This window comes from Globicephala melas, chromosome 19, assembly GCF_963455315.2.
Source record: "Globicephala melas chromosome 19, mGloMel1.2, whole genome shotgun sequence".
Taxonomy (NCBI): domain Eukaryota; kingdom Metazoa; phylum Chordata; class Mammalia; order Artiodactyla; family Delphinidae; genus Globicephala; species Globicephala melas.
The window spans coordinates 50640099-50667226 of NC_083332.1; the positions used below are offsets into that span (position 1 = coordinate 50640099).

Consider the following 27128-nt stretch of genomic DNA (forward strand, 5'->3'; position numbering starts at 1 on the left):
AAGACCCAACCCAATGCAGCCAAAAAATAAATAAATAAGTGTATCTCTTAAAAAAAAAAAAGTTAATGAGACTCATGAACATCTACTTACAAACAGTAACAAAATAAGGACAGGGCCAGCCCTGAGTCAACTAAACTAAAACCCCAAATTATCATCAAACAGGAAATCTCACTAAAGTAGAAAACTTAGAGCTGGCTGTGGGAACAAATCAAAAGGCTTAACTCCCTCTCCTTACTTCTAACATTAATTATGACGGCTGGGTCCGTGAGCTATGGCCGCTGAGCCTGCGCGTCCAGAGCCTGTGCTCCGCAATGGGAGAGGCCACAACAGTGAGAGGCCCACGAACCCAACAAACAAACAAACAAACAAAAGAAACATTTCCACCCAGTACTGTGGCTATATCAGTTTTTGTTACTTTTTTTTTTAAAGGGCTGCTGTGTATGCAATACTCGTCAGTGTTTTTATTATTATTTTTTAAATCAATTTATTTAGTTATTTTTGGCTGCCTTGGGTCTTCATTGCTGTGCGTGGGCTTTCTCTAGTTGCGGTGAGCGGGGGCTACTCTTCGTTGCGGTACGTGGGCTTCTCATTGCGGTGGCTCCTCTTGTTGCGGAGCACGGGCCCTAGGCATGTGGGCTTCAGTAGTTATGGCTCGCGGGCTCTAGAGCACAGGCTCAGTAGTTGTGGCACACGGGCTTAGCTGCTCTGCAGCATGTGGGATCTTCCCAGCCCAGGACTCAAACCCGCGTCCCCTGCATTAGCAGGCAGATTCTTAACCATTGTGCTGCCAGGGAAGCCCTGGTTTTTGTTACTTCAAGTGAAATGCTCAATGATCTCTGTATAAAAAAGACTATATATTGAAACTCAAAAGCCAACAAAGTCATATTAACTCATGTCCGAGGAGCTTGGGAGACATCAGATCAACTGCTCAGACAGCAAGACTCTGTTGTACAAATTAAAGGTCCTGGGGACTGACTGCTCAAATACACTGAGTACCAACAGGTCTTCTACCTTCAGTGTGACACTGTAAGGAATTCTATCTCTTCTATCTTTAGGGCAAACATTGCTAAACTGACACCACCCAAGATGTTGTCTGAGACTCAACAATAAAGCCTCTTTTTTTTTTGCTCAATAGACCGAGAAGACAAGACAAAATTACACGGGAAAATGATGTTTTTCACCCTTAGGTTTTATTGCTTTAGGTCACTCTCAATCTATAAGGAGGCAACTAAATAGTAAGCCCTTCATTAAACAAGTTAACGCTTATGGGTAGGATTATAAACTTGAATGGAACTAACAGCCACCCACTGTTGGAATAAAGTAAGTAATAAATGTTGGGTTGAAGGCAAGCAGTAAATGTACCAGCCAGACCCCCACAAACACTGGTAGAAGCTGGATTCAAGTGGCCAACAGTATTGGTAGCAAGGGCTGGAGGGGAGTGGAGGGTGAGAAGTGGATCGAGAGCTTAGACTAACAGAACTACAGGAATTCAGACACATTATGCTGAGCACAGTGCTTTTTCCTACCAATCGTAGTTTCCTGGCATTTCTGACTCCGGCCGCCAATGAAATTGGGTGTTTTGCTTACTCCATCCCCAAAGCATAAACTTTGGCTTTTTATAGCCAAAGCAGTGTGCTATTTTAAACATGTGGCGGAAATGCACTGTCAGTTACAAACATTTGCTCCTGTGATTCTTTTTTTTTTTTTTTTTTTTGTGGTACGCGGGCCTCTCACTGTTGTGGCCTCTCCCGTTGTGGAGCACAGGCTCCGGACGCGCAGGCTCAGTGGCCATGGATCATGGGCCTAGCCACTCCGCGGCATGTGGGGTCTTCCCAGACCGGGGCACGAACCGTGTCCCCTGCATCGGCAGGCGGACTCTCAACAACTGCACCACCAGGGAAGCCCTCCTGTGATTCTTATTTGCTAGCAAAGGACATGGGGCAGGATGTTTTACTCTCCTGCTCTGGTTTTCCTGTATTGCTTAAATCTGTTTAGAGAGAAGAAAAATAAACAAAGTGTTTCTGCTGGGCAATTTCTATAAACTGAAGCAACTCCAAAAATGAAAATGAAAAAAGTCTGTGGAAACAATATTTTACTGCATTAAAATAATTTTCTTTTAATAAGTTAGATATTTCCTGTAGATTCTTCCCCTGAAAACTTTGCATACCACGCATGTGCAGCCTGCAGCACATACTAATGTCTGCACTGATAAAATGTGTGCACTTAGACACCCCAGATCAAATGAATTCCTCTTGAGCCTGTCTTTTCCCAAGCACAACTACAACTGTGGAAGCTTTTTGAGATGAATTTCAGAAAAACGATCATGCCAACCTTGAAGGTCATCTTCTGGATTTATTCAGAAATTCAAGGTACATGTATCACAACTAAATGTGTCCCCATTTGCATGTACAAACTGTGAGGACTTTTTTACTGAGGCAGACATATCCTTGTAATCTGTTATGTTCCATTATAGCTTTCAAAGAAACTGATTTTGCTCAAATTTCACTTCACCCCTTTATAAAGGAATCAGTAGTTCATTGATCTACTAAAAGGTATGTCATTGGTTGACCCCTCTAGATTCCCTCTATGTCCTCCACGCTGCTCTCTCTGCCCCAGATGCTGTCCTGTACGGACAAAAGACTCTCTTCTTTACCCAACCTTAGTCAGGCTCCTTTGAGACCTCTTCTCGCCTAAGCCTCAATCTTGGCCCCATCCTTGATGGGCTTGCATAGCTCAGTTTCAGTAAGAATCCTGCTAAATCAGTTTAAACAGAACTGCCCACTCATATCTGATCACTCTCGACATATGATCAAGTTCTTCATTTGCCACCTCTGATGTATAAGTCCTTGGCCTGCCTTCAGCAAGAACCCTGTTAGGTCAGTTCAGCAAGAATCTCTGGTGGCGCAGTGGTTGAGAGTCTGCCTGCCGATGCAGGGGACACGGGTTCGTGCCCCGGTCTGGGAGGATCCCACATGCCGCGGAGTGGCTGGGCCTGTGAGCCATGGCCGCTGAGCCTGCAAGTCCGGAGCCTGTGCTCCGCAACGGGAGAGGCCCGTGTGCTGCTAAAAAAAAAAAAAAAAAGAATCTCCCTACTTCTCATGTCTCCCCTTAGCACTGTTCCATCCACTGATCATCCTCTCACCCTCAATTCTGTTCCCTAGCTATAAATCCCCAGCTGTCTTTGCTGTATTCAAAGTTAAGTCTGACCTTTCCCCCCTATTGTGACAGTCATTAACAACTACTGCAATAATCCTGAATAAGTCTTCCTTACCATTTTAACAAGTACCAGAATAATTTTTTTTCTTTCATAAGCCTCAATGGCCAATGGAGTGCCCTAGCAAGAGATGGGATGGAAGGAGGAATGGAATATTTGGATATTTATTCCCCCTAGATGTCCCATCACTCAAGTGAAGTTCTCAGCTCCTGACAGGAGGCCCTCCCTATCTTCACTGCCATAAACTGCTCCCTGTCTTGCCCCTTCAGGTCTAGGGTTGGTGATGGAGCCGCATTATTACTAGGCCCAGAGATACCATACTGTCCCTCTCCCTGTGGTTTTTCATTATTTTGTGAGATATTAAACTCTCCTCAAGGTATCCTAGTTTGAGGATGCCATCTGTTTCCTGCTGGTTTCTCCTAATACAGATATCATCATAGCAGATTTCTTATCTTCTAAAGGCTATTAGCTCTTTCTAAGAAAAGAAGGCATGAATACAGAATACAGTGAGATTTCCATGAGTGACTTAGTGACTTAAACAAGGTGACCTTGCCAAGCTACCACTTCTCCCTCCTCTGGTTATCTTCATAACTACGGTAACAGTGTTTTCTGAAACACATTGTTTCCAAGTAGAATCTCTAAGCATTAATAGGGATTATTTTAAGAAACACCCAAGGGGCTTCCCTGGTGGCGCAGTGGTTGAGAGTCCGCCTGCCGATGCAGGGGACGTGGGTTCGTGCCCCGGTCCGGGAGGATCCCACGTGCCGCGGACCGGCTGGGCCCGTGAGCCATGGCAGCTGGGCCTGCGCGTCCGGAGCCTGTGCTCCGCAACGGGAGAGGCCACAACAGTGAGAGGCCCGCGTACTGCAAAAAAAAAAAAAAAAAAAAAAGGAAAAAGAAAAAAAAAGAAACACCCAAGGAAGCTAGAAGTAAAAATTATGCTAGTTGAAACTAACTATGCTAGAAACCTAAGGCAGAAGAAACTCTGCCTTTATTTCTATCTAGTACTTAATCTAGTACTTAATTTACAGTAACACTTCCAATAAATGCCAAGAGACACTGTTTAATAATACCAGATACAAGCCTGGTAACCCAAAGACAAGCCTGCAGAAGGCTACTTCTGTAAGTAATCTAGAGCAGTATTTGTCAAATTCAGGTTGTAACAGACTGTGAAATCAATTCAAGGGGTCATAACATTTTTTTAAATGACACATACTACACATAATAATTACATAATAATGGAAATAAAAGAGAAGAGTTCACCATACATAGTAAAGGTAAACATAATTTCACCAAATTTTTATTTCACTTTTTAACATACCTATATTTTAAGTCATGATGTAAAATGTATTCCTTATTGTGAGTTGCAGTCAATAAAGTTTGAAAGTCATTGGTATGAAGAAAATCCCTTTCAAACAATATGATTAGAAGGCTAAAAGCATGTTCCTTCAGCCAAGAGCCTCATATTTTTTATCTCAGACCTCATAAAAAATATAGTTTATTTCATCACCCTGTACAAGCACTTTTATAACTGAAATAGGGAATTCCCTGGCAGTCCAGTGGTTAGGACTCGGTGCTTTCACTGCTGGGGGCCCGGGTTCGATCCCTGGTCAGGGAACTAAGATGTTGCAAGCCGCAGGCACAACCGAAAACAAACAAACAAAACCCACACTGAAATAAAAATTTTGTGAAAACAATATTTATTCTTACCACATGATGTACTATGACATGTATTCTATTTCATTTCTCTTAAATGATGATTGCAAACCACAGCTTGAAACGTACTGGCCTAGAGTATTAAGAGGGTCAGTCTGGAGAACTCTGTTCACATTACTCTGTTCCTCTCACAGATGCCTTCCTCGGTATTTACCTAATTTCCACGGTGGTAGCAAGCACTCAAAACCTTTTCCTTCTCAGGTTCCTGTGTAACTACTACATGACTTCTGCCACCTAGTTGCTCCAGTGGGAGAGAAATGCATGGATTAAGAAGCAGAAAAAAAGTATGGAGCAGATGTGGACACAGGCCATCCACACGTCCCTGCACTCACCGCCATGACACCCTGAGAGCAGCGTCACTGCAAACACCTGCAGCTCATGGCCTGAGCGCCGTGGAAGCAGCTGAGCCAGCACAGATGGGAGTTGGAGGATAAATATCCCAGCCTCCTTGCCCTTGCCAAGTCTACCAGCAGGACTGATTAGCAGCCACCACCAGCAGCGGCTGGAAAATACACCCTGCACTGGCTACCTTCCCACACCTTTTCACTTCCCTGCTCAGGCTTCCTGGAATCACTTCCCACACTAATGACTTGCATTCAAACCTTTGTCTCAGGGTTTGCTTTTGGGTAAATGCACACCAGTGTAACACAGTGTCGTTTGGAGCCAGGGCTGCAAAGATGAGAAAGGCCCGTCCTATAAAAGCTCGTAACCTGACAGGAAAACCAATGACTTTTTTTTTTTTTTAATGTAAAAACACAAAACAAAACTTCACTGTTTTGGGAGGAAAGGATGAAGCAACAAACTGACTTAAGGATCAGCGAAGCCCCTATAGATGACTTGTTCTACCCCAAACACCTCAAGGACAGAGAGCTCCCCCTCAGGAATCAGCAGGTGATCAGTGTTACAATGGGTGTGGTCCATGTTCACTTCTCTGTAGGCTAGTGCCCTGGTTCCTCATACTAACTGTGATGCTTTCCATCTTACATACAGGTTAAGAAGAAGGGAATTTTTATTTCCTCCAAAGAAACAATTCTAGTCTTCAGCTAAAAATAACCCATGTAGTATGGAAAATATAAAGGGAGAAAAACTATTAAGTTCTTGATGATGTGTTAACAAAATTATTTGCAAGTCAGCTTTGACCTTTTTCTGTTCCTATGAGGTCTTTGGGAGTGGAAGCAAGTACTCAACCCAAATCTTTATTACAAGTTCTGATGATCTGCTGATATTTTCATTCAAAAATTATTTTTTAGGGACTTCCCTGGTGGCACAGTGGTTAAGAATCCGCCTGCCAAAGCAGGGGACACGGGTTCAAGCCCTGGTCTGGGAGGATCCCACATGCTGCAGAGCAACTAAGCCCATGCACCACAACTACTGAGCCTGAGCTCTAGAGCCCGCGAGCCACAACTACAGAGCCCATGTGCCATAACTACTGAAGCCCGGGTGCCTAGAGCCCATGCTCCGCAACAAGAGAAGCCACAGCGATGAGAAGCCCCGAGCACCGCAACGAAGAGCAGCCCCCGCTCGCCGCAACTAGAGAAAGCCTGTGCGCAGCAACAAAGACCCAACGCAACCAAAAATAAATAAATAAATGTCATGCTTTTAAAAAAATTATTTTTTAAATGTAAAGTCTACTATGTGTTCACCTCTGTGGCCAACACTGTATATCAGGACTTTTTTCAGAATCAAACAAGAAGCCTGTGGCTCATTTTCCTCTGCCTCCCCCGTTTTGGCAAATATTTCAGCAAAGGCACAACAGCAGCAGAATTCCTCCTCTCAGGAAAGGAGTCACGAGAGCTACAGGTAAAGGGTGTCCTTGTACTGAAAACAGCTTCTCCAACGTGCCAGGTACACCTGGACCTGAGACTAGACTACTCACCCTGATCCGGCAGGAAGTGATGGCAGAGCTGAAGGGACATTAGCCTGGGGTTTTTCTTTCTCATTTTGCTTGAAGAAGGATTTGGCTTCTTTAGATGTAGCATCCACTTCCTTAGTCACCCTGTACCAAGGAAGGAGACACCAACTTTACAAGAGGAATAAAAAGAAAGAAACAAAATCTAAGAAAAGGGCATAAATAACAACAAGGAAAAACACACGGGGCTTCTATAAATTCTGGCTGCTGAGCTTTATGATTAAAGTGTACTGTAACAGTTCTAGATAAAGACATTTTCCCCTTATTAATTTAACAAATGAAACAACAGCATATGTAAGTCTGATGTCTCTCAAGTCCCCTCCGTTACTTCTGTCAGCATGACAGTCACCACTGAATCACAGTCCATGTGGGTCACCGATGTGAAGGCTGAAAAGGGCTCTTCCACTGCACCTCACACGCAGATGAGCGCTCACACTTAAGTAAAAGTTGGAATGGGGAGATGGAATATTTGGGAGAAAAACACTGGCATTATTTCAAGGAGAAAAGCAACAGTATAAACAATCGGGAATACTCTAAAGAAGGCTCCTGCTCTATACCTAACTGCCCAAACATGAAACAAAATTCCTTAAAACCGCCAAATAAGCAGTGATTTAAGGGTGGAAGAAAGCAACACGACTGAGAATCCTGTCCAGTTTCAAAACTGGAAAAAATGCCCTCAATAAAACTAAGTCCTCACCAGGGAAGTCCCTGTTTTTCTTTAGTTAACAATAATCTTTTGATGTTCCTACTACGTGGTTTGCAAAAACTCCTATATATCCTGGCTCCTCCCTGACCTCTTCAGAGCAGTCCCTCAGAGTCATCTGAGAGGTTGTCTTCCAGGCTTAAGTCCTCATCAAGTCCGTCAAATAAAATGTAATTCTCCGGGAAAAAAAAAACAAAACTGAGTCCTAAAGCAACAAATAAAAGTATTAATGGTGCCTGAAATTTCAGATAAAGAAGGGAAATGCCTAATGCCGGCCTGGGTTTGCCAAGTCAATAAAAACATTTGAGGAATTTTGTTTAAATGCCAATCTGTCTGTCGGAGGGTCCAAGATTATGGTCACTGTGTTATCACGAGTGTTCAAACAGGTCATTCAGCATAATGACAGATGAATCCTATAAATTCCAGATTTGCAGGAAAAGAAGTCTCTATCTTTTCTCTTCTTCCTTCTACGCTTCTTAGGACCAAAACCAAAATTTCTCTTTAAGAACCATCTCACTCCTGCACTCAGTACTGTGTCACCCACACAAGTGGCACAAAATAAGAGGTTGAGGGTTTTACATTAAGAATCTTCACTGGCAAAGACTACCTTAATCTTGAAGGATGACTTCAAACAAACAAACGAACACTCTGTTACTCCCCTACTCAAGTTCTTATGATGGCTCACTATTACTCAGAGGATCAAATACAAACTGCTGAACCCCCTAAATCAAGGTCCCCCCCAAATCTGGTCCTACTCTGTACTGGGCTTAATTTGTGTGTCCCTCTATTCTCCTAAGTAAACCTCTCAGTACTAAGAGTCAAGAGTCAAAAACAAGAGGAAGAATTTATATGATAGATTAGACCACCATTCGGCAAATATTCACACCTTCCCTGTGGACCAAGAAGATACTCCCCTACCCTACCGATGCTGAGCTTGGATACATGACTTGCTTCAATAGTCAATGAGATGTTAGCTGATTTGACAGGAAAAGAAGCTTTAAATGTATTTGTGCTGTTTCACTTGTCCCTTGAGTTCCTCCCTTTAGCCATAAGAACAGTATGCCTCAGGGAGCTGCTGGTCTAAGATGGCTGAAAGACACATGCTGCAGATCTGAACCCAACAAGCAGCTTGGAGACCAGCCTAGATTAGCTGAACCCCAGATATCCAGGAACACATGTTCAACAAATAAATTCTTATTGGTGTACACCACTGTGTTTTGGGATGGTCTGTGGCATTTCTGTAGTAGCCGCTAACACATTTACATTTCATGAGTGAGAACACTGATATCTAAGGGGTTAAGTTATCTAAGGGGTTAAGTTAAGTAGCAATGTTACAGAGAGCCCTTCAGTAAATTCTATTTCCCAAAGATGGTTGCCACAAATTTCCCAGCCTCCATGCTCTTCCAGAACCTGACACTACCCCAATGAAAGGAAGAGTATATGTCACCCCCCTTGAAACTGGGTGGGCCTTTGCGGCTGCCTCGACTCACAAGATTCAGTGGAAGGGGCACTACATGACTTATAAGGCTCACTGAGAAAAGGTGATAGAGCTTCCAGGTGGCTCTCTCTCAAGAAAGTACCTCTGAAACCCCAAGTTACCACACAAGAAGTCTGGCTGCCCCGAAGCCGCCATGCTGGAGAGAATACATGGGAATACCACTGAGAGAGAGATACCTAAGGAGCCCGTTCCAGACCCCAGGTGTTTCTTCCTGGCCCAGGCACCAGACATGGGAGTAAATAAACTTTAAAGATGGCCCCAGACCCAGCCACTAACTACAACTGCATGAGAGGCTCTGCACAAGAACCATCTAGCTGAGTCCAGCCACCCCAGAACTAGGAGAAATTACAATAAAACAACTGTTTTAAGCTGCTGAATTTGGGGGTGATTCCTTACACTGCTATAGAGACAACCAACATAAACCTACATCCAAACCTGAGGCTTAATGCAGAGTCCCAGAGTACTGGCCTAGAAAGTTGCTTTAAATCTCCTTGCCCTGGGTAGAATCTGGAGAAGAACTGAGATGGCTTGTGAAGAACAAGTGGAAACTTCCACTTGGAAATGGTGGTTTGAACTCTACTCCCTACCAAAACCCTGCCAAACAGTGGTAAACAAATTTACAAAGGCAGAACTACACAAGGATAAGAACAGGTATAACAGGAGAAAGATGTCAATCAAATTTTTTGAAGGTAGAAAGCAAACACACAAGTAAAAGTTGACTTAAGTCTTTGTTTGCTCTAATCTCTCAAGCTGGTAGCCATGTGAAATGGCCAACAAGCAAGCAGTATCCTAGAAAGGCTCAGTAAATGGAGATACCAGGAAACTTTGAAGGTTGGGGAGAGGAGGGGGCTAAAACTAGTTGAAAGTTTGTATCAGGAGCGTCTAGGTCCCAGATCCCCTTCTCTACCTTATACCACAGGCTACTGACCCCTACCCAACCCAGAACCCATTACTCGTTGGAGAAATGAAAATCACATAAGTTCCAGACTCAGATGGCAGGGCCGAAGTCTCATTCTCAAAATGGACAAATTAAATGAAGATGTATCTATTCACTCTTCCTTTGCCACAGCAATCTCAAGGGCTATGTGTTTCCTACGTGTTTCAGATGGCTGAGTTGTAAGATGTAGGGCTACCCAACCTGTGTTGGACTGTGTACCAGTAAGAAATAAATATGTGTTATGCTACGGACTTTCTGGGTTTATTTGTTACCCCAGCATAGCCTAGCAGAGCCTTACTATTACATCAATTTAACTAATAGGAATTTCAGAATAAGAAAATATGGGAAGTTATGAACAAAAAGAAAAGTTTCCCAGAAGTTTCCACAAAATGAGTGTTCCACAGGATATGTGACCCAGCAATTTATTTTATTTATTTATTTTAAAAAATACTTTGGCCGTACCACGCAGCTTGCAGGATCTCAGTTCCCCGACCAGGGATCGAATGCAGGCCACAGCAGTGACAGTGCTGAATCCTAACCACTAGGCCACCGAGGAACTCCCATGACCCAGCAATTTAAAAAGATCTACAGAGCTTCCCTGGTGGCGCAGTGGTTGAGAGTCCGCCTGCCGATGCAGGGGACATGGGTTCGTGCCCCGGTCCAGGAGGATCCTACATGCCGCAGAGCGGCTGGACCCGTGAGCTATGGCCACTGAACCTGCGTGTCCGGAGCCTGTGCTCCGCTAACGAAAGAAGCCACAACAGTGAGAGGCCCACATACCGGAAAAAAAAAAAAAAAAAAAAAGATCTACAAAAAGGCATATCATTATGAAACTTTAGAATGCTGGTGATGAGAGAAGATAAAGATCAAGTAGCCCAAGTCATAGGGAAAGTAAAAGAAGACTTTATGCAAAGTATGTTTTGTTTACTTGTTTTACCACAGTACCAACAAAACTTTTCTACCAGCAACCTAAGACAATTCAGTGGAGATTTTCTGAAAAGCGACCTAGATGCAGGCACTGTGTTGAACACGAGACATATAAAAAGATATGACATTGTCTCTGCCCTGACTGGCTCACAGTCCATCAGGACAGCCAACCATGAAAACAAATCATAACAAAACATGATATATAGTAAGTGGCATAAAGGAAGCATGGAAAAAAGTATAAATTGTGGGAATATCTCTATTAATTTCTTACTGCCAAAGTCTTATTCATGGACTTCCCTGGTGGCGCAGCGGTTAAGAATCCTCCTGCCAATGCAGGGGACATGGGTTCAAGCCCTGGTCCGAGAAGATCCCACATGCCGTGGAGCAACTAAGCCCATCTGCCACAACTACTGAGCCTGCGCTCTAGAGCCTACGAGCCCCAACTACTGAAGCCCGCGCCCCTAGAGCCCTGCTCTGCAACAAGAGAAGCCACCGCAGTGAGAAGCCTGCGTGCCACAACGAAGAGTAGCCCCTGCTCGCTGCGACCAGAGGAAGCCCACGTGCAGCAACGAAGACCCAATGCAGCCAAAAATAAAATTAATTAATTTTTTTAAAAAAGTCTTATTCATATTCACTAGGAAACAAGTTCTTTAAACTGGAATATTTCTCTCAGGGACTTTGATAAATGACACAAAGTAAAAATAAGCAGATTACTGTATACTGAAAATACGCCTAGAAGAACTCCACTTTTAACAAGCAATAAAAACAGGTTCGCAGGAATTCCCTGGCGGTCCAGTGGTTAGGACTTGGTGCTTTCACTGCCGGGGCCTGGGTTCAATCCCTGTTCAGGCAACTAAGATCCTGCAAGTCAGGCGTTGACCTAGATGCAGATGGGGTGGAGGGGGGGATTCGCTATCAAAATATCTTCAAGTAGGAGAACAGTTAAATTATAGACCACTCCTAATGTACAAGAGGGAACCCTGACAGGAAAAGGCCCATCATTAGCAACAGTTAATTCAAGTGCTAGCAGAAGGAATTCCATCTTAACTTCATTTTCACTTAATCAGAACTTCCTGAAAAGTCTTTATTTATGCAGAAACTTTCCATGACTGGCCTCTTCCAAAAGGTGAATCATTTAGGAAATTCTGAGCTAACTGGCTCAGCTGGTTATATGATAGGGAAGGATAAAAAATACTGTATTTCCTCATTCACCAAGGTTAATAAGCTACACATTTTTCAAGTGGGAGAAAACCGAAACAAAAAGGTAAAAATCCTAAATTTAACAATTAAAACATAATTAGAAAAAACCCAAAAGACTAACTGTGCTAACACTACCTTATGCTTATACTTACAAACTCCTCCCAGTCATCAGTAGCTCTTTCTCACATTTCTTAACTTGATACAAAGACAAAAAGGAAAAGCAGAATAATGACATCAAGAGATTAAAAGATATGCTCAAAATCCATTTACCAACTTTGCATCTTACTGTCAAAATTCAGGCCCTTCAAGTTCCTACATGAGGGCTCCTTATAATACTTAAATTTAAGTATAAATAATTGAACTTCTTAAAAAATTCCTGGCAACATGACAATTATTAACAGAATTTTTGTTTTTTTTTAGGGAGAAGGCGTTACACAGAACTTTCACTTGTCACGTTATACATCTCTGCACGTATGTGTTTAAAGTAATAAGCATATATTACTTTTGAGTATAAAACATATGTGCGTGAGTGTGTATATTTATGGAAAAAAAGTTTCTTTATTCATACTGCTGTTTTTTGATAGACACGGTGCTGCCCTCTTCTGACAAATGATAGAAACAGCAGGTTCTCTGAATACTCATCCAGTATTTAAAACAATCACCCATTTGCTTTAAAAAAATGAAAGAGAAAAAAATTTAAAAATAGAAAATTTGTCAGTCAACTATATTTATAAATATTAATAAATCCACAAAATTTAATTTGAACAGGAAATTTAATGATTTATCATAACAACAGTTATTCACCAGCTTTTCTTATTACTCTCTGTGTAAAGTCAATGGTAAAGTTATAATAAATCTTTCTTAGATATCCTATATGACACATGGGAAATAATGCAAGCCAAGAAAAATTTCCAAAAATTTAAAACCTATATTCCCAACGGTATATTAAACACTTTCTGTATTATTTTTGTAGGACTTCAGTTCACTATCAGTGTTCTACTAACCTCTGTTGGATAGCTCAATACTCCCCAGTATGATTTCTGGCAGCAAAACACATCCTTTCTTTTTTTAAAGAGATTTCCCTTTTATTTTTGTTTGTTTGTTTGTTTGTTTGTTTCTTGCGGTACGCGGGCCTCTCACTGTTGTGGCCTCTCCCGTTGCGGAGCACAGGCTCCAGACGCACAGGCTCAGCGGCCATGGCTCACAGGCCCAGCCACTCCGCAGCATGTGGGATCTTCCCGAACCAGGGCACGAACCCGAGTCCCCTGCATCGGCACACGGACTCTCAACCACTGCGCCACCAGGGAAGCCCCCTTTTACTTTTTATAATTAATTAATTAATTAATTTCTGGCTGCGTTGGGTCTTCCTTGCTGTGCGCGGGCTTCTCATTGCGGTGGCTTCTCTTGTTGCGGAGCACGGGCTCTAGGCACGTGGGCTTCAGTAGCTGTGGCTCGAAGGCTCTAGAGCTCAGGCGCAGTAGTTGTGGCGCACGGGCTTAGATGCTCCGCAGCATGTGGGATCTTCCCAGACCAGGGCTCGAACCCATGTCCCCTGCATTGGCAGGCAGATTCTTAACCACTGCGCCACCAGGGAAGCCCAGCAAAATACATTCTTAATTCACATCATCAAGATTTATTTAATGGATCCCTAAAATGATTATATGGGAAAATGGTGTCTTTGCAATGGAGAATTCTGACATATATTGCCTAAGTAGTCTAACTTATTGCCACCAATAATCAGTGTTAATGATGTGATGTACGGATGAGGACAAAACATCATCAATGTGGTATTTTTGTCTAAAGTGATTAATATGAAGTTAACCATGAGGAAACAATGCAACAACCCAAACTGAGAGACACTCTACAACACAGAGGGACTCTTAAGACTAAATGACTAAATGCAGAGTCAGCTCTACCCACCACCAGTCCCTCCCATCAGGACACTTACACAAGCCTCTTAGATAGCCTCATCCACCAGAGGGCAGACAGCAGAAGCAAGCAGAACTACAGTCCTGCAGCCTGCGGAACAAAAACCACATTCACAGAAAGACAGACAAGATGAAAAGGCAGAGGGCTATGTACCAGATGAAGGAACAAGACAAAACCCCAGAAAAACAACTAAATGAAGTGGAGATAGGCAACCTTCTAGGAAAAGAATTCAGAATACTGATAGTGAAGATGATCCAGGACCTTGGAAAAAGAATGGAGGCAAAGATTGAGAAGATGCAAGAAATGTTTAACAAAGACCTAGAAGAATGAGAGAACAAACAGAGATGAGCAATACAATAACTAAAATGAAAACTACACTAGAAGGAATCAATAGCAGAATAACTGAGGCAGAAGAACGGATAAATGACCTGGAAGACAGAATGGTGGAATTCACTGCTGCGGAACAGAATAAAGAAAAAAGAATGAAAAGAAATGAAGACAGCCTAAGAGACCTATGGGACAACATTAAATGCAACAACATTCGCATTATAGGGGTCCCAGAAGGAGAAGAGAGAAAGGACCCAAGAAAATATTTGAAGAGATTATAGTCAAAAACTTCCCTAACATGGGAAAGGAAATAGTCACCCAAGTCCAGGAAGCGCATCGAGTCCCATACAGGATAAATCCAAGGAGAAAAATGCCAAGACACATAATAATCAAATTGGCAAAAATTAAAGACAAAGAAAAATTATTGAAAGCAGCAAGGGAAAAACAACAAATAACATATAAGGGAACTCCCATAAGGTTAACAGCTGATTTCTCAGCAGAAACTCTACAAGCCAGAAGGGAGTGGCAGGATATACTTAAAGTGATGAAAGAGAAAAACCTACAACCAAGATTAATCTACCCGGCAAGGATCTCATTCAGATTCGATGGAGAAATCAAAAGCTTTAGAGACAAGCAAAAGCTAAGAGAATTCAGCACCACCAAACCAGCTCTACAACAAATGTTAAAGGAACTCCTCTAACTGGGAAACACAAGAGAAGAAAAGGAACTACAAAAACAAACCCAAAACAATTAAGAAAATGGTCATAGGAACATACATATCGATAATTACCTTAAACGTGAATAGATTAAATGCTCCAACCAAAAGACACAGACTTGCTGAATGTATACAAAAACAAGGCCCATCTATATGTTGTCTACAAGAGACCCACTTCAGACCTAGGGGCACATACAGACTGAAAGTGACGGGATGGAAAAAGATATTCCATGCAAACGGAAATCAAAAGAAAGCTGGAGTAGCAATACTCATATCAGATAAAATAGACTTTAAAATAAAGAATGTTACAAGGCACAAGGAAGGACACTACATAATGATCAAGGGATCAATCCAAGAAGAAGATATAACAATTATAAATATATATGCACCCAACATAGGAGCACCTCAATACATAAGGCAACTGCTAACAGCTGTAAAAGAGGAAATTGACAGTAACACAATATAGTGGGGGACTTTAACACATCACTTACACCAATGGACAGATCACCCAAAATGAAAATAAATAAGGAAACAGAAGCTTTAAATGACACAACAGACCAGATAGATTTAATTGATATTTATAGGACATTCCATCCAAAAACAGCAGATTACACTTTCTTCTCAAGTGCGTATGGAACATTCTCCAGGACAGATCACATCTTGGGTCACAAATCAAGCCTCAGTAAATTTAAGAAAATTGAAATCATATCAAGCATCTTTTCTGACCACAATGCTATGAGATTAGAAATGAATTACAGGGGAAAAAACGTAAAAAACACAAACATATGGAGGCTAAACAATACGTTACTAAATAAACAAGAGATCACTGAAGAAATCAAAGAGGAAATAAAAAAATACCTAGAGACAAATGACAATGAAAACACAACGATCCAAACCCTATGGGATACAGCAAAAGCAGTTCTAAGAGGGAAGTTTATAGCTATACAAGCCTACCTCAAGAAACAAGAAAAACCTCAAATAAACAATCTAACCTTACACCTAAAGGAACTAGAGAAAGAAGAACAAACAAAACCCAAAGTTAGCAGAAGGAAAGAAATCATAAAGATCAGAGCAGAAATAAATGAAATAGAAACAAAGAAAACCATAGCAAAGATCAATAAAACTAAAAGCTGGTTCTTTGAGAAGATAAACAAAATTGATAGACCCTTAGCCAGACTCATCAAGAAAAAGAGGGAGAGGGCTCAAATCAATAAAATTAGAAATGAAAAAGGAGAAGTTACAACAGACACCGCAGAAATACAAAGCATCGTTAAGAGACTACTACAAGCAACTCTATGCCAATAAAATGGACAACTGGAAAAAATGGCCAAATTCTTAGAAAGGTATAACCTTCCGAGACTGAACCAGGAAGAAATAGAAAATATGAACAGACCAATCACAAGTCATGAAATTGAAACTGTGATTAAAATTCTTCCAACAAACAAAAGTCCAGGACCAGATGGCTTCACAGGTGAATTCTATCAAACATTTAGAGAAGAGTTAACACCCATCCTTCTCAAACTCTTCCAAAAAACTGCAGAGGAAGGAACACTCCCAAACTCATTCTATGAGGCCATCACCCTGATACCAAAACCAGACAAAGATACTACAAAAACAGAAAATTACAGAGCAATATCACTGATGAATATGGATGCAAAAATCCTCAACAAAATACTAGCAAAACAGAATCCAACAACACATTAAAAGGATCATACATCATGATCAAGTGGGATTTATCCCAGGGATGCAAGGATTCTTCAATATACGCAAATCAATCAATGTGATACACCATATTATCAAATTGATGAATAAAACCATATGGTCATCTCAAGAGATGCAGAAAAAGCTTTCGACAAAATTCAACACCCATTTATGATAAACACTCTCCAGAAAGTGGGCATAGAGGAAACTACCTCAACATAATAAAGGCCATAAAAAAATTTTTTTAAAAAAACACTAAATGCAGGGACTTCCCTGGTGGCACAGTAGTTAAGAATCTGCCTGCCAATGCAGGGGACATGGGTTTGAGCGCTGGTCTGGGAAGATCCCACATGCCACGGAGCAACTAAGCCCGTGCATCACAACTACTAAGCCTGCGCTCTAGAGCTCGCATGCCACAACTGCTGAGCCTGCGTGCCACAACTACTGAGGCCTGCACATCTAGAGCCCGTGTTCCACAACAGGAGAGGCCACTGCAATGAGAAGCCCGCGCACCTCAATGAAGTGTAGCCCCCACTCGCTACAACCAGAGAAAGCCCACGCACAGCCAACGAAGATCCAACGCAGCCAAAAATAAAAATTAAAATTAAAAAATTTATTTAAAAAAAAAGAACATTTTAGAATAACTAGGGAAAGATTTGCGTAGAACTGTAGCTACCAAAAATGTGGCCTGCGGAACTACCTGTTATTGGTCTAAGACAAGATAGGTAGTAAAATTTTGAATAAGTATTTAGAAACTTGCTTAGCAATTTGACGTCACAATATTCAAGACATGAATGATGGACTCATTGCATTAAACAGAACATAGACCAATTCAGGTACTGTCAAACTTGCAAGGTGGTCACACGTGATATTAGTCTTGTGCAGTAAGACCACATTACATTGTGTATGAAAGTTTAGGGTTATTTTATCAATTAAAACCCCAAAATGTGATAAAATTTAAGCACTTCTTTTTATAAATTTTTACAATCATTTTAATTTTTGACCAAGTGTGACTTAAAATTTATAGTTTAATAACTAAATTACGAAAGTAAATTTGGTATTATTTTTTAATCCTCATTTACTGATGGCAAAACAACCCACACTGTATGCTTCTGCAAAAAAAACCCACGTTTCCTGAATGCATCAGTAGTAGTAAACCACATGATGATAATGGAAGTGACTCCGAAGAAATGAAGGACAACCAAGGTCAAACCGCTTTTACTCTATGAGCCCTCATACACTGGGCTTGGGTTTTGATCACTCAGCGCCAAAACCAGTGAGTTCTTTGCAGAGATGTTTTAGCTAATAAAGCAACAAATCCACCAAAACTTCTGCAGCATTTACATATAAAACATGAAGAAATAAGTTCAAAATCAAAAGAATTATTTGAAAGAAAGAGTACTGAACTAAAAAGTCAATAAAAACAGATACAAAATTCCCTACGTTAGCACTGTGGCCTTCTGAGAAAGGAGTACTTTTGGTTGCTAACTAAGAAAAACATATACCACTCCCAGGACATTAGTAAAAGACTATATCAAAGGTGTCTGCTTGGAAATCTTGACAAAGAAGGTAGTTCAAGTACAACTTTCCAATGACACCATGGCTTAAAGTATTCAGGATCTGGCTTATGATGCAGAAACTATTAACAAAGTTAGCCAAGTGTTTCTTCAATGCAATTTGAAGAACGACAGATTATTGCTAATATGAAAATTATTTTAGTATATGTGATTTAATCACGAGGGCGATATAAAGATTCTTTTTTATCAGTTTTTTGCTGACAAACATTAACTGACACTGATCTGTGTAATAAAAGTAGGATCACATGTCAACAGATGAGATTTGAAGTTTACGTGTTTGGAAGAATATGTTCCAATGGCACAGCTGCAAAACAGGGAAACAGTTTACATTAAGGAGTTTGTGCTAGAACATAAATTAATACACTGCTTCCTCCATTGAGAAAACTCTTACTACATAAAAAAACCCCCACTGTTCTTAGTACAGTAGTAAAAACTGTGCATTATGTAAAGCTAATGCATTAAATTTAAATGACTATTTTTGATAAACTGAAAGTTGATCATAAATATGCATATGTTATAATGCATGCTGAAGTACAATGGTTATGAAGAAGAAAGTGCCTTGAGAATGATGAACTACAGAATAAACTTAGTACTTCTAAAAGAAAAACAATAACCATATGGTCCCCAATTTTAAAGATCTCAATTGGACAAGTAAGACATGCTTATTTGCCTGCTTTGTTTGGTATTTTTTTGTCCATGCTGAGCAGCTTGCGGGATCTTAATTCCCCAACCAGGAATTGAACCCAGGCCCAGCAGTGAAACTGTGGAGTCCTAACCACTGGACTGCCAGGGAATTCCCAGTTTGGTGTTTTTAAAAATCTTAGTACTTTCACACAAGGAAGTAATTCAACATATTTTTCAGAAACAAATAAACTCTAAGAGTAAAAATGCAAGTTAAAAGCCTGAAGAACAGTTCCTATAGGTTAACATGTTTCACAGAATGTTTTGAATTATATTTTCCACAAAAACAAATCCACACATAGGAAATTCATGCATCCAGAATTCCTTTTTCCCACTGAAATATAACTTAAATTTTTTTTGCGGTACACGGGCCTCTCACTGTTGTGGCCTCTCCCGTTGCAGAGCACAGGCTCCGGACGCGCAGGCACAGCGGCCATGGCTCACGGGCCCAGCCGCTCCGCGGCATGTGGGATCTTCCCAGACTGGGGCACGAACCCGTGTCCCCTGCATCGGCAGGCAGACTCTCAACCACTGCGCCACCAGGGAAGCCCAATATAACTTAAATTTAATTATAACTTGACAGGATAAATTACTGGAACTGACTACTTATGAAGCACTGAAGATGAACTCTGAAAATACAGTTACTACTAATCATTTCATGAGGTACCTAGGTCAAATCATTTTGCTGTACACCTTAAACTTATACAGTGCTGTATGTCAATTATTTCTCAATAAAACTGGAAGGAAAAAAAAAGAAAATGTAGTTAGTACTGGCTTTGTTTGGAAAAAGTAAAAATGAAAATCCTGAACTTAATGAAACTGCTTTAAAATCCACACTTCCATCCTCATTACTTTCACATTATTGCAGATCAGTGTCTAAATTATCTGTAGTGAAGGACCATGATTTTAAAACTTCAACCTGGTGCAGACCAATACTTTTGTAAAACACAATAGAAAGAATTTATTAGAAAAATAAATTAAAAAGAGGTACAGGACTTCCCTGGTGGTGCAGTGGTTAAGAATCTGCCTGCCAATGGAGGGGACACGGGTTCGAGCCCAGGTCTGTGAAGATCCCACATGCCACAGAGCAGCTAAGCCCGTGTGCCACAACCACTGAGCCTGTGCTCTAGAGCCCATGAGCCCACTATTGAGACCACATGCCACAACTACTGAAGCCCGCACGCCTAGAGCCCGTGCTCCGCAACAAGAGAAGCCACCGCAATGAGAAGCCCGCGTGCTGCAACGAAGAGTAGCCCCCACTTGCTGCAACTAGAGAAAGCCCACACACAGCAACGAAGACCCAATGCAGCCAATAAATAAATAAACAAATAAATTTAAATAAATAAATAAATAAATAAATAAAAGAGGTACAAAAACAGCCCTTTGAGATGGGTTTATGATGAGTATTATTTTTTAAAAAATTAAAAAGAGGAAGAGCACCAACACAGAAATAATTTACATATACATCATCCTCCAGGAGTAGGGCTGTCACCAATCCCACTTAGATTAATTAACAAGAAAGATATAAGCTATTTTGACCCATTAAAAACTTTAAAAATTAATATAAACAGCACTTATTCAAATTATGTGTCTAGATGTTAAGTAATGGGAATTGATACTTCTAGTTTTTTGCTTCAATTATAGAATTAAAAGATGATTCCTTTTATTAATCACTTACACTCACACTTTCAATGATCAACATGTATAGTTATAGGGAATTCCCTGGCGGTCCAATGGTTAGGACTCGGCACTTTCAGTGCCGGGGCTCAGGTTCAATCCCTGGTTGGGGAATTAAGATCCTGCAAGTCGCAGGGTGTGCCTGCTGCCCCCTTCCCAAAAAAGGATAGTTATGTAATTCTTTTCCTTTTCTTATTTTGTGCTCATTTTGACTGTATTTATTGAAATGTAATTCTATGTCTGTCTGTTAAATCTTATTGTTAAAAATTTGAGCTTGGGGACTTCCCTGGTGGTCCAGTGGGTAAGACTTCACACTCCCAATGCAGGAGTCCTGGGTTCAATCCCTGGTCAGGGAACTAGATCCCACATGCATACTGCCAACTAAGAAGTCCGCATGCCACAACTAAGAGCCAGCATGCCACAACAAAGATCCCATGAGCCGCCACAGCCTAAATAAATATTTTTTTTAAGTTTGCGTTTGTATTTTGTATCTCTTCTTAATTTACTTTTCTAATAATTCCTATTAATTGTGTTTTACGAAAGTATTGGTCTGCAACAGGTTGAAAATTTAAAATCAGGGTCCTTCACTATAGAGAATTTAGATAACAATCTGCATTAATGCGTAATCTACCGAATATGAGAGTTATATTGTGTCACAAAGGAGAAGATCCTTGTTCTTAGGAAACAGTTATGAAGTATTTAAGAGTGAAGTGTCGGGCTTCCCTGGTGGCGCAGTGGTTGAGAGTCCGCCTGCTGAAGCAGTGGACACGGGTTCGTGTCCCGGTCCGGGAGGATCCCGCATGCCGCGGAGCGGCTGGGCCCGTGGGCCACGGCCGCTGGGCCTGCACGTCTGAAGCCTGTGCTCCGCAGGGAGAGAGGCCACAGCAGTGAGAGGCCCGCGAACCCAAAAAAAAAAAAAAAAAAAAAAAAAGAGTGAAGTGTCATGATGTCTACAATTCTCAAATGGTTCAGCCAAAACAAAAAGAGAGAAATATGGAAACAGATGGTGGAGAGAGGGGCAAAACATTTACAAGTGGTGAATCAGTATGATAGGTATATGGGTGTTCAGTGTAATACTATTCTTGCAACTTTTTTTTTTTTTTTTTTTGGCGGTAGGCGGGGCTCTCACTGCTGTGGCCTCTCCCGTTGCGGAGCACAGGCTCCGGACGCGCAGGCACAGCGGCCATGGCTCACGGGCCCAGCCGCTCTGCGGCATGTGGGATCCTCCCGGACTGGGGCATGAACCCGTGTCCCCTGCATCGGCAGGCAGACTCTCAACCACTGCGCCACCAGGGAAGCCCACAACATTTTTATAAGTGTAAAATTTTTCAGAAAAAAAAAAATTGGGGGAGATTAAAAAGTAATACTAAAAGACTAAAAGAGTGGAAATATGTGTATCTATAACCGATTCACTGCGCTGTAGAGCAGAAAGTAACACAACACTGTAAATCAACTCTACTCCAATAAAAAAATAAAAATAAAAAAAGCCACCACCACCACCACCAACAACAAATAATAACAATAATAAAAAGTCTGCTTCACATCATTTATAAAACTAATAATGCCGGGACATCCCTGGTGATCCAGCAGTTAAGACTCCGTGCTCCCAGTGCAGGGGGCCCAGGTTCGATCCCTGGACAAGGAACTAGATCCCACATGCCGCAACTGAAGTTCCCACACACTGCAACCAAAGATCCCGCATGCTGCAATGAAGATCCCGCATGCCGCAACTAAAACCCAGCACAGCCAAATAAATAAATAAATAGCACAGGGAGATCAGCTTGGTGCTTTGTGACCGCCTGGAGGGGTGGGATAGGGAGGGTGGGAGGGAGGGAGACGCAAGAGGGAAGAGATATGGGAACATATGTATAACTGATTCACTTTGTTATAAAGCAGAAACTAACACACCATTGTAAAGCAATTATACTCCAATAAAGATGTAAAAAATAATAAATAAATAAATAAATAAATGTTAAAAACAAACAAATAATGCTGAACTTTTTTCTTAGATATATTTTCACTAGATGAAATAATTGTTGGAAACTGGAAATTATTTTTAAGAGTATCAATTTTAGGGGAAATTATACTTACAGAGAGTAATCAAGTCTAATTAATTACTATCAAGGAAAATAAATGTGGCCATCTATAAAACTGATTGGCAGGCACTTCATCTGTTCTTGTCCAGCTCTAAATTACAGATCTGCTGTTTTCATATTAAAATTTTAAATAAATGGGGAGAAAGAAATTCCGGTCATGTGGCTCTCATCTAGAACAGCCAAGAGTATTAAGCCTATAATGTTTTTCTAAACTAGTAACAAACCTATGAATCACTTTAAAAAATAATATTAAGATGAGGAAATAATATCAGAATCAAATTTCTCTCCAGGTACTTTCAATTCTCACCTGATTTCAAAGGTTTCACTGGGGCTTATACATCAAAATTAAGGGAAGTAATAAAGGGAGAAATAGCCAGTCACAAAGCAAGGCATGAGTAAGTGAAACCAAATACTTAACTCTTACATTTTCTTGTTTCTGTTCAGCCAACCACTTCATAGTGCCCCCAACTACATTACCATATGTAACAGGACCTTTCTCATATTCCCTGATAATCAATGGAACCACTATTTTCCTTGAGTTCAAATATAAATCTTCCACAATATTAAGATGGGGTGGGGGCTTCCCTGGTGGCGCAGTGGTTGAGAGTCTGCCTGCCAATGCAGGGGACACAGGGTTCGAGCCCTGGTCTGGGAGGATCCCACATGCCGCGGAGCGGCTAGGCCCGTGAGCCACGACTACTGAGACTGCGCGTCTGGAGCTTGTGCCCCGCAACGGGAGAGGCCACGACAGTGAGAGGCCCGCGCACCGCGATGAAGAGTGGCCCCCGCTCGCTGCAACTGGAGAGAGCCCTCGCACAGAGGCGAGGACCCAACACAGTCAAAAATAAATAAATAAATTTAAAAAAAAAAAAAAAAAAAGATGGGGTGGAATGAAGACAGATGTCTAACACCATTTAGAAAGATGCTCCTTTTTAAAAGTACTAGTTTTGAAGTTTGTGAATGTCATCTTACCTGACTTCTTCACCAGCAAAATCAAACACCTTGGTAATTTTAACTTTTTCTGTTTCTTTAGGTTTCTCTAGCTCTTCTGCTTTGACCAACAATTTACTTGAACTTGTCTCTTCAGCCTCCTCTCTTCTCTATGAAAAAAGAAGTGTAATCAGTTTCATATAAGGATGAAAACTAAAAGATCCATCCAAACATGTTGTTTCCAGCTATCCTTAAATATTTCATCTCTAAACAGTTAAATGCTTATTGAAATTTTATTTAATTAGAAAGGCTTGTGTTTCCTACCATAGGGAATGCTTTGCTTTTCACTTAGTAGAGTTACTATTAAAAGGCATCTAGTCTGATTTCTGTTGTAAGCCTCAAATCTCAGTTTCCAAATTTAAAAAATCTATCTGGGGAACTTCCGGCATTTCTGGCAAAGCATTCATCCCATTCATCTATTAACTTACTTTAACTTGTGTACGCAGAGGCACTTTTGATTTTGATCCTACGTCATTGAGGAAGCTGGCCCATAGTTCATCTTCCTTCTTTTTCTTTGCATCCTCTGACTCAATGCCTTTTTCTGGCTCTGCAGCTCCATCTTCCTCCTCACTACTACTTCCTCCAGATTCCTCATTGGCATCCTCCTCGTCCTCTTCTTCTAATGAGAGGCCACCTTGTTTTCTCTTCCTAATCACCAACAGTCACAAGGAAAAGGAAAGACAAGACAAACAGGCAAAATAATTTCAGTTATCCCTTCCTGAATTCCAAACATAATGTTGCAAATGTCAGAAAACTTTTAAATCTGGGGACTACTGGTTAACACGCCTGATAGGGGAAGTGGGAGAGGTAAGCTGAGATTTTGTGGAAGAAAAAAAGAACTGAGCTCTTACAGTTAGGATTTTCCCAAAGCATTTAGAATCAAAATACAGTGTTCTACTTCTAAGTTAGGACCAGCTGTTTTCACCAAGAAAATACCCAAAATCACCTCACAGAATCAATCTGTTCAGAAAGAGGGTTCTAATAACATACATATTCCTGGCATTTTTGACTTTTTAAAAGTCACTCCATGTGGGGAACAGAGATTGAAGAGAGCCTCAGATTTATTTGCACTGTTTCTTCCCAGAGTTCTGAGGGGGTGGGGAGTGGGGAATCCATGTTTCTTCCCACCTTCTGAAGATATGAAAGCTGGAATATACAAAAGCCAAGGATAAAAGAACTGGATCCAAGACTTAAAAGAGTAAACTGCTTCTTAAGACTATTCTGACTTCAACTGAATCACCTAATTCTCAAAATTCTCTTTCTACAATCTGATTTTTGCTTCAATGTCCAGGAAGACAGAAACACCAATCAAAGAGAATAAAAGACTTGTATTGAAAGACTCCCTTTTTGAGTTAAATAACTTGTCAGAATTTTCATAATTTTTGGTGGGAGTGCAATTCAGTACCAGGCTTATAGAAGGTAATTTGTCTATACCTATAAATTTTTTTTTTTTTTTACTACATATAACACTGGGTAAAACAATTCTACTCCTACAGATCTAATTTACAAATATACATGTGTACAAAGACACATAAGAAGAATATTCACTGCAGTCTTATTTGATGTAGTAAAGATGAGGACAATCTAAAGGTCTCTCAATAAAGGAATGTTTAAATAAAGTAAGGTCTGTCCAGTAATGTAACACTATGCTGAAAAGAAAAAGGTATAGCTAAATATACTGCCATAGTATCATCTCCAAGATGTGAAATAAGGAAAGTGAGAAATGATATGCAGAGTATGCTACTATTCATTTTTTTTTTTTTTAAGAGTAGGGAATTCCCTGGCAGTCCAGTTGTTAGGACTTCCCATGCTTCCACTGCAGGGGGCGTGGGTTCGATCCCTGGTCAGGGAAGTAAGATCCCGCAAGCCTCATGGCCAAAAAAAGAAAAAGTAGGAAATACACATATACATGATTGTACATACACAGAATTATCTCTGGTAACATAATTCTTCTGAGACAAAGCAACAAGGGCTAGAGATGGGGTACATATTTTTTGTAGCAATTGCTTTTTTCTTTTCTTTTGGCCGAACCACGCAGCTTGTGGGATCTTAGTTCCCTGACCAGGGATTGAACCCAGGCCCTGGCATTGGAAAGGCAGAGTTCTAACCCCTGGACTGCCAGGGAATTCCCGGGTTTTCAATTTTAAACCAGGTGCACATATTACCTATTAACTTTTTAAAATTAAAGCTCAAAAAATTTTAAAGCTTGCCAGAGAATAAGAATTTAATCCTAAAATGTCACCAAATATTTCCCTCAATGAGAAAAAGGTTAGAAACCATGGCAGTAAGAAATCTATCATGAGACCAATCCCAGCAATCTGGAAGGTTATGACAACAGCCCCTGACTTCTAAGGGCCTTGAGGGCAGCATCACCTGGCCGGAATGCTCTGAGACTTTCTTTTTCTCTCTTTGGTTTTCTGTGTCTGCTCTTCACCATCCACTTCATCTTCCTTCACTAATTCATTTACATCATCTTCACTATACTCTCCACCTGAAATCACATAACAGGGTTGGTCAGACAGACAGGAATAAAGGTTTTCACATCAAGATGAGACATTTTCATTAAGAAAAAAATGTAGTACTTTCCAGACTAAAATATCATTTCCTGAGGGACGTCTTCCCTATTCCTGAAGACCAGGCTAAGTTCCCCTATTCTAAGCCTCCAGGGCAGTCCATATTTCCCTCCTTAACGCACCCCACTTATATTTAATGCTTGCAATTTCTGCTATGCTCCACACACCACGAAAACTAATGAAAATCGCTATCTGTAAGGGTCAAGGCAGAAGACAGTGGGGTAAGCAGGGGCAGCAGAAGCAAGAGTTCTCAGTGTTTATTGCTCCGCAGAATTCTAAAAATCCCTTAAACTGAGCAAAGTTTAAATAAACAAACATAACCAAACTGATAACACAAGCCACAAAGAAAGGATTTACTCCAAGGACTTTATTTATTTATTTATTTTTAATGAATTTATTTATTTTATTTATTTATTTTAGGCTGTGTTGGGTCTTCGTTGCTATGTGCAGGCTTTCTCTAGTTGCAGTGAGCGGGGGCTACGCTTCGTTGCGGTGCTCAGGCTTCTCATCGCGGTGGCTTCTCTTGTTGCACAGCACGGGCTCTAGCCACGCAGGCTTCAGTAGTTGCAGCTTGCAGGCTCAGTAGTTGTGGCTCACAGGCTCTAGAGCACAGGCTCAGTAGTTGTGGCACATGGGCTTAGTTGCTCTGTGGCATGTGGGATCTTCCCAGACCAGGAATCGAACCCGTGTCCCCTGCATTGGCAGGCAGATTCTCAACCACTGTGCCACCAGGGAAGCGCCTCCAAGAACTTTAGAAA

At 41.0% G+C, this 27128-nt stretch overlaps 1 protein-coding gene across 2 annotated transcripts in view; it reads right to left on the reverse strand.

The window, feature by feature from the left end:
* Positions 1–27128, reverse strand: part of CFDP1 (craniofacial development protein 1) — a 139473-nt gene that overhangs the window by 105107 nt on the left and 7238 nt on the right. For both annotated transcript variants that reach the window (XM_030863317.3, XM_030863313.3), the window contains exons 2-5: positions 26171–26288; positions 24226–24445; positions 23780–23907; positions 6807–6926 (exon numbers count right to left, since the gene is read on the reverse strand). In XM_030863317.3, coding sequence (XP_030719177.1) covers positions 6807–6926; positions 23780–23907; positions 24226–24445; positions 26171–26288 — 586 coding nt within the window. The remainder of the gene's footprint in view (positions 1–6806; positions 6927–23779; positions 23908–24225; positions 24446–26170; positions 26289–27128) is intronic.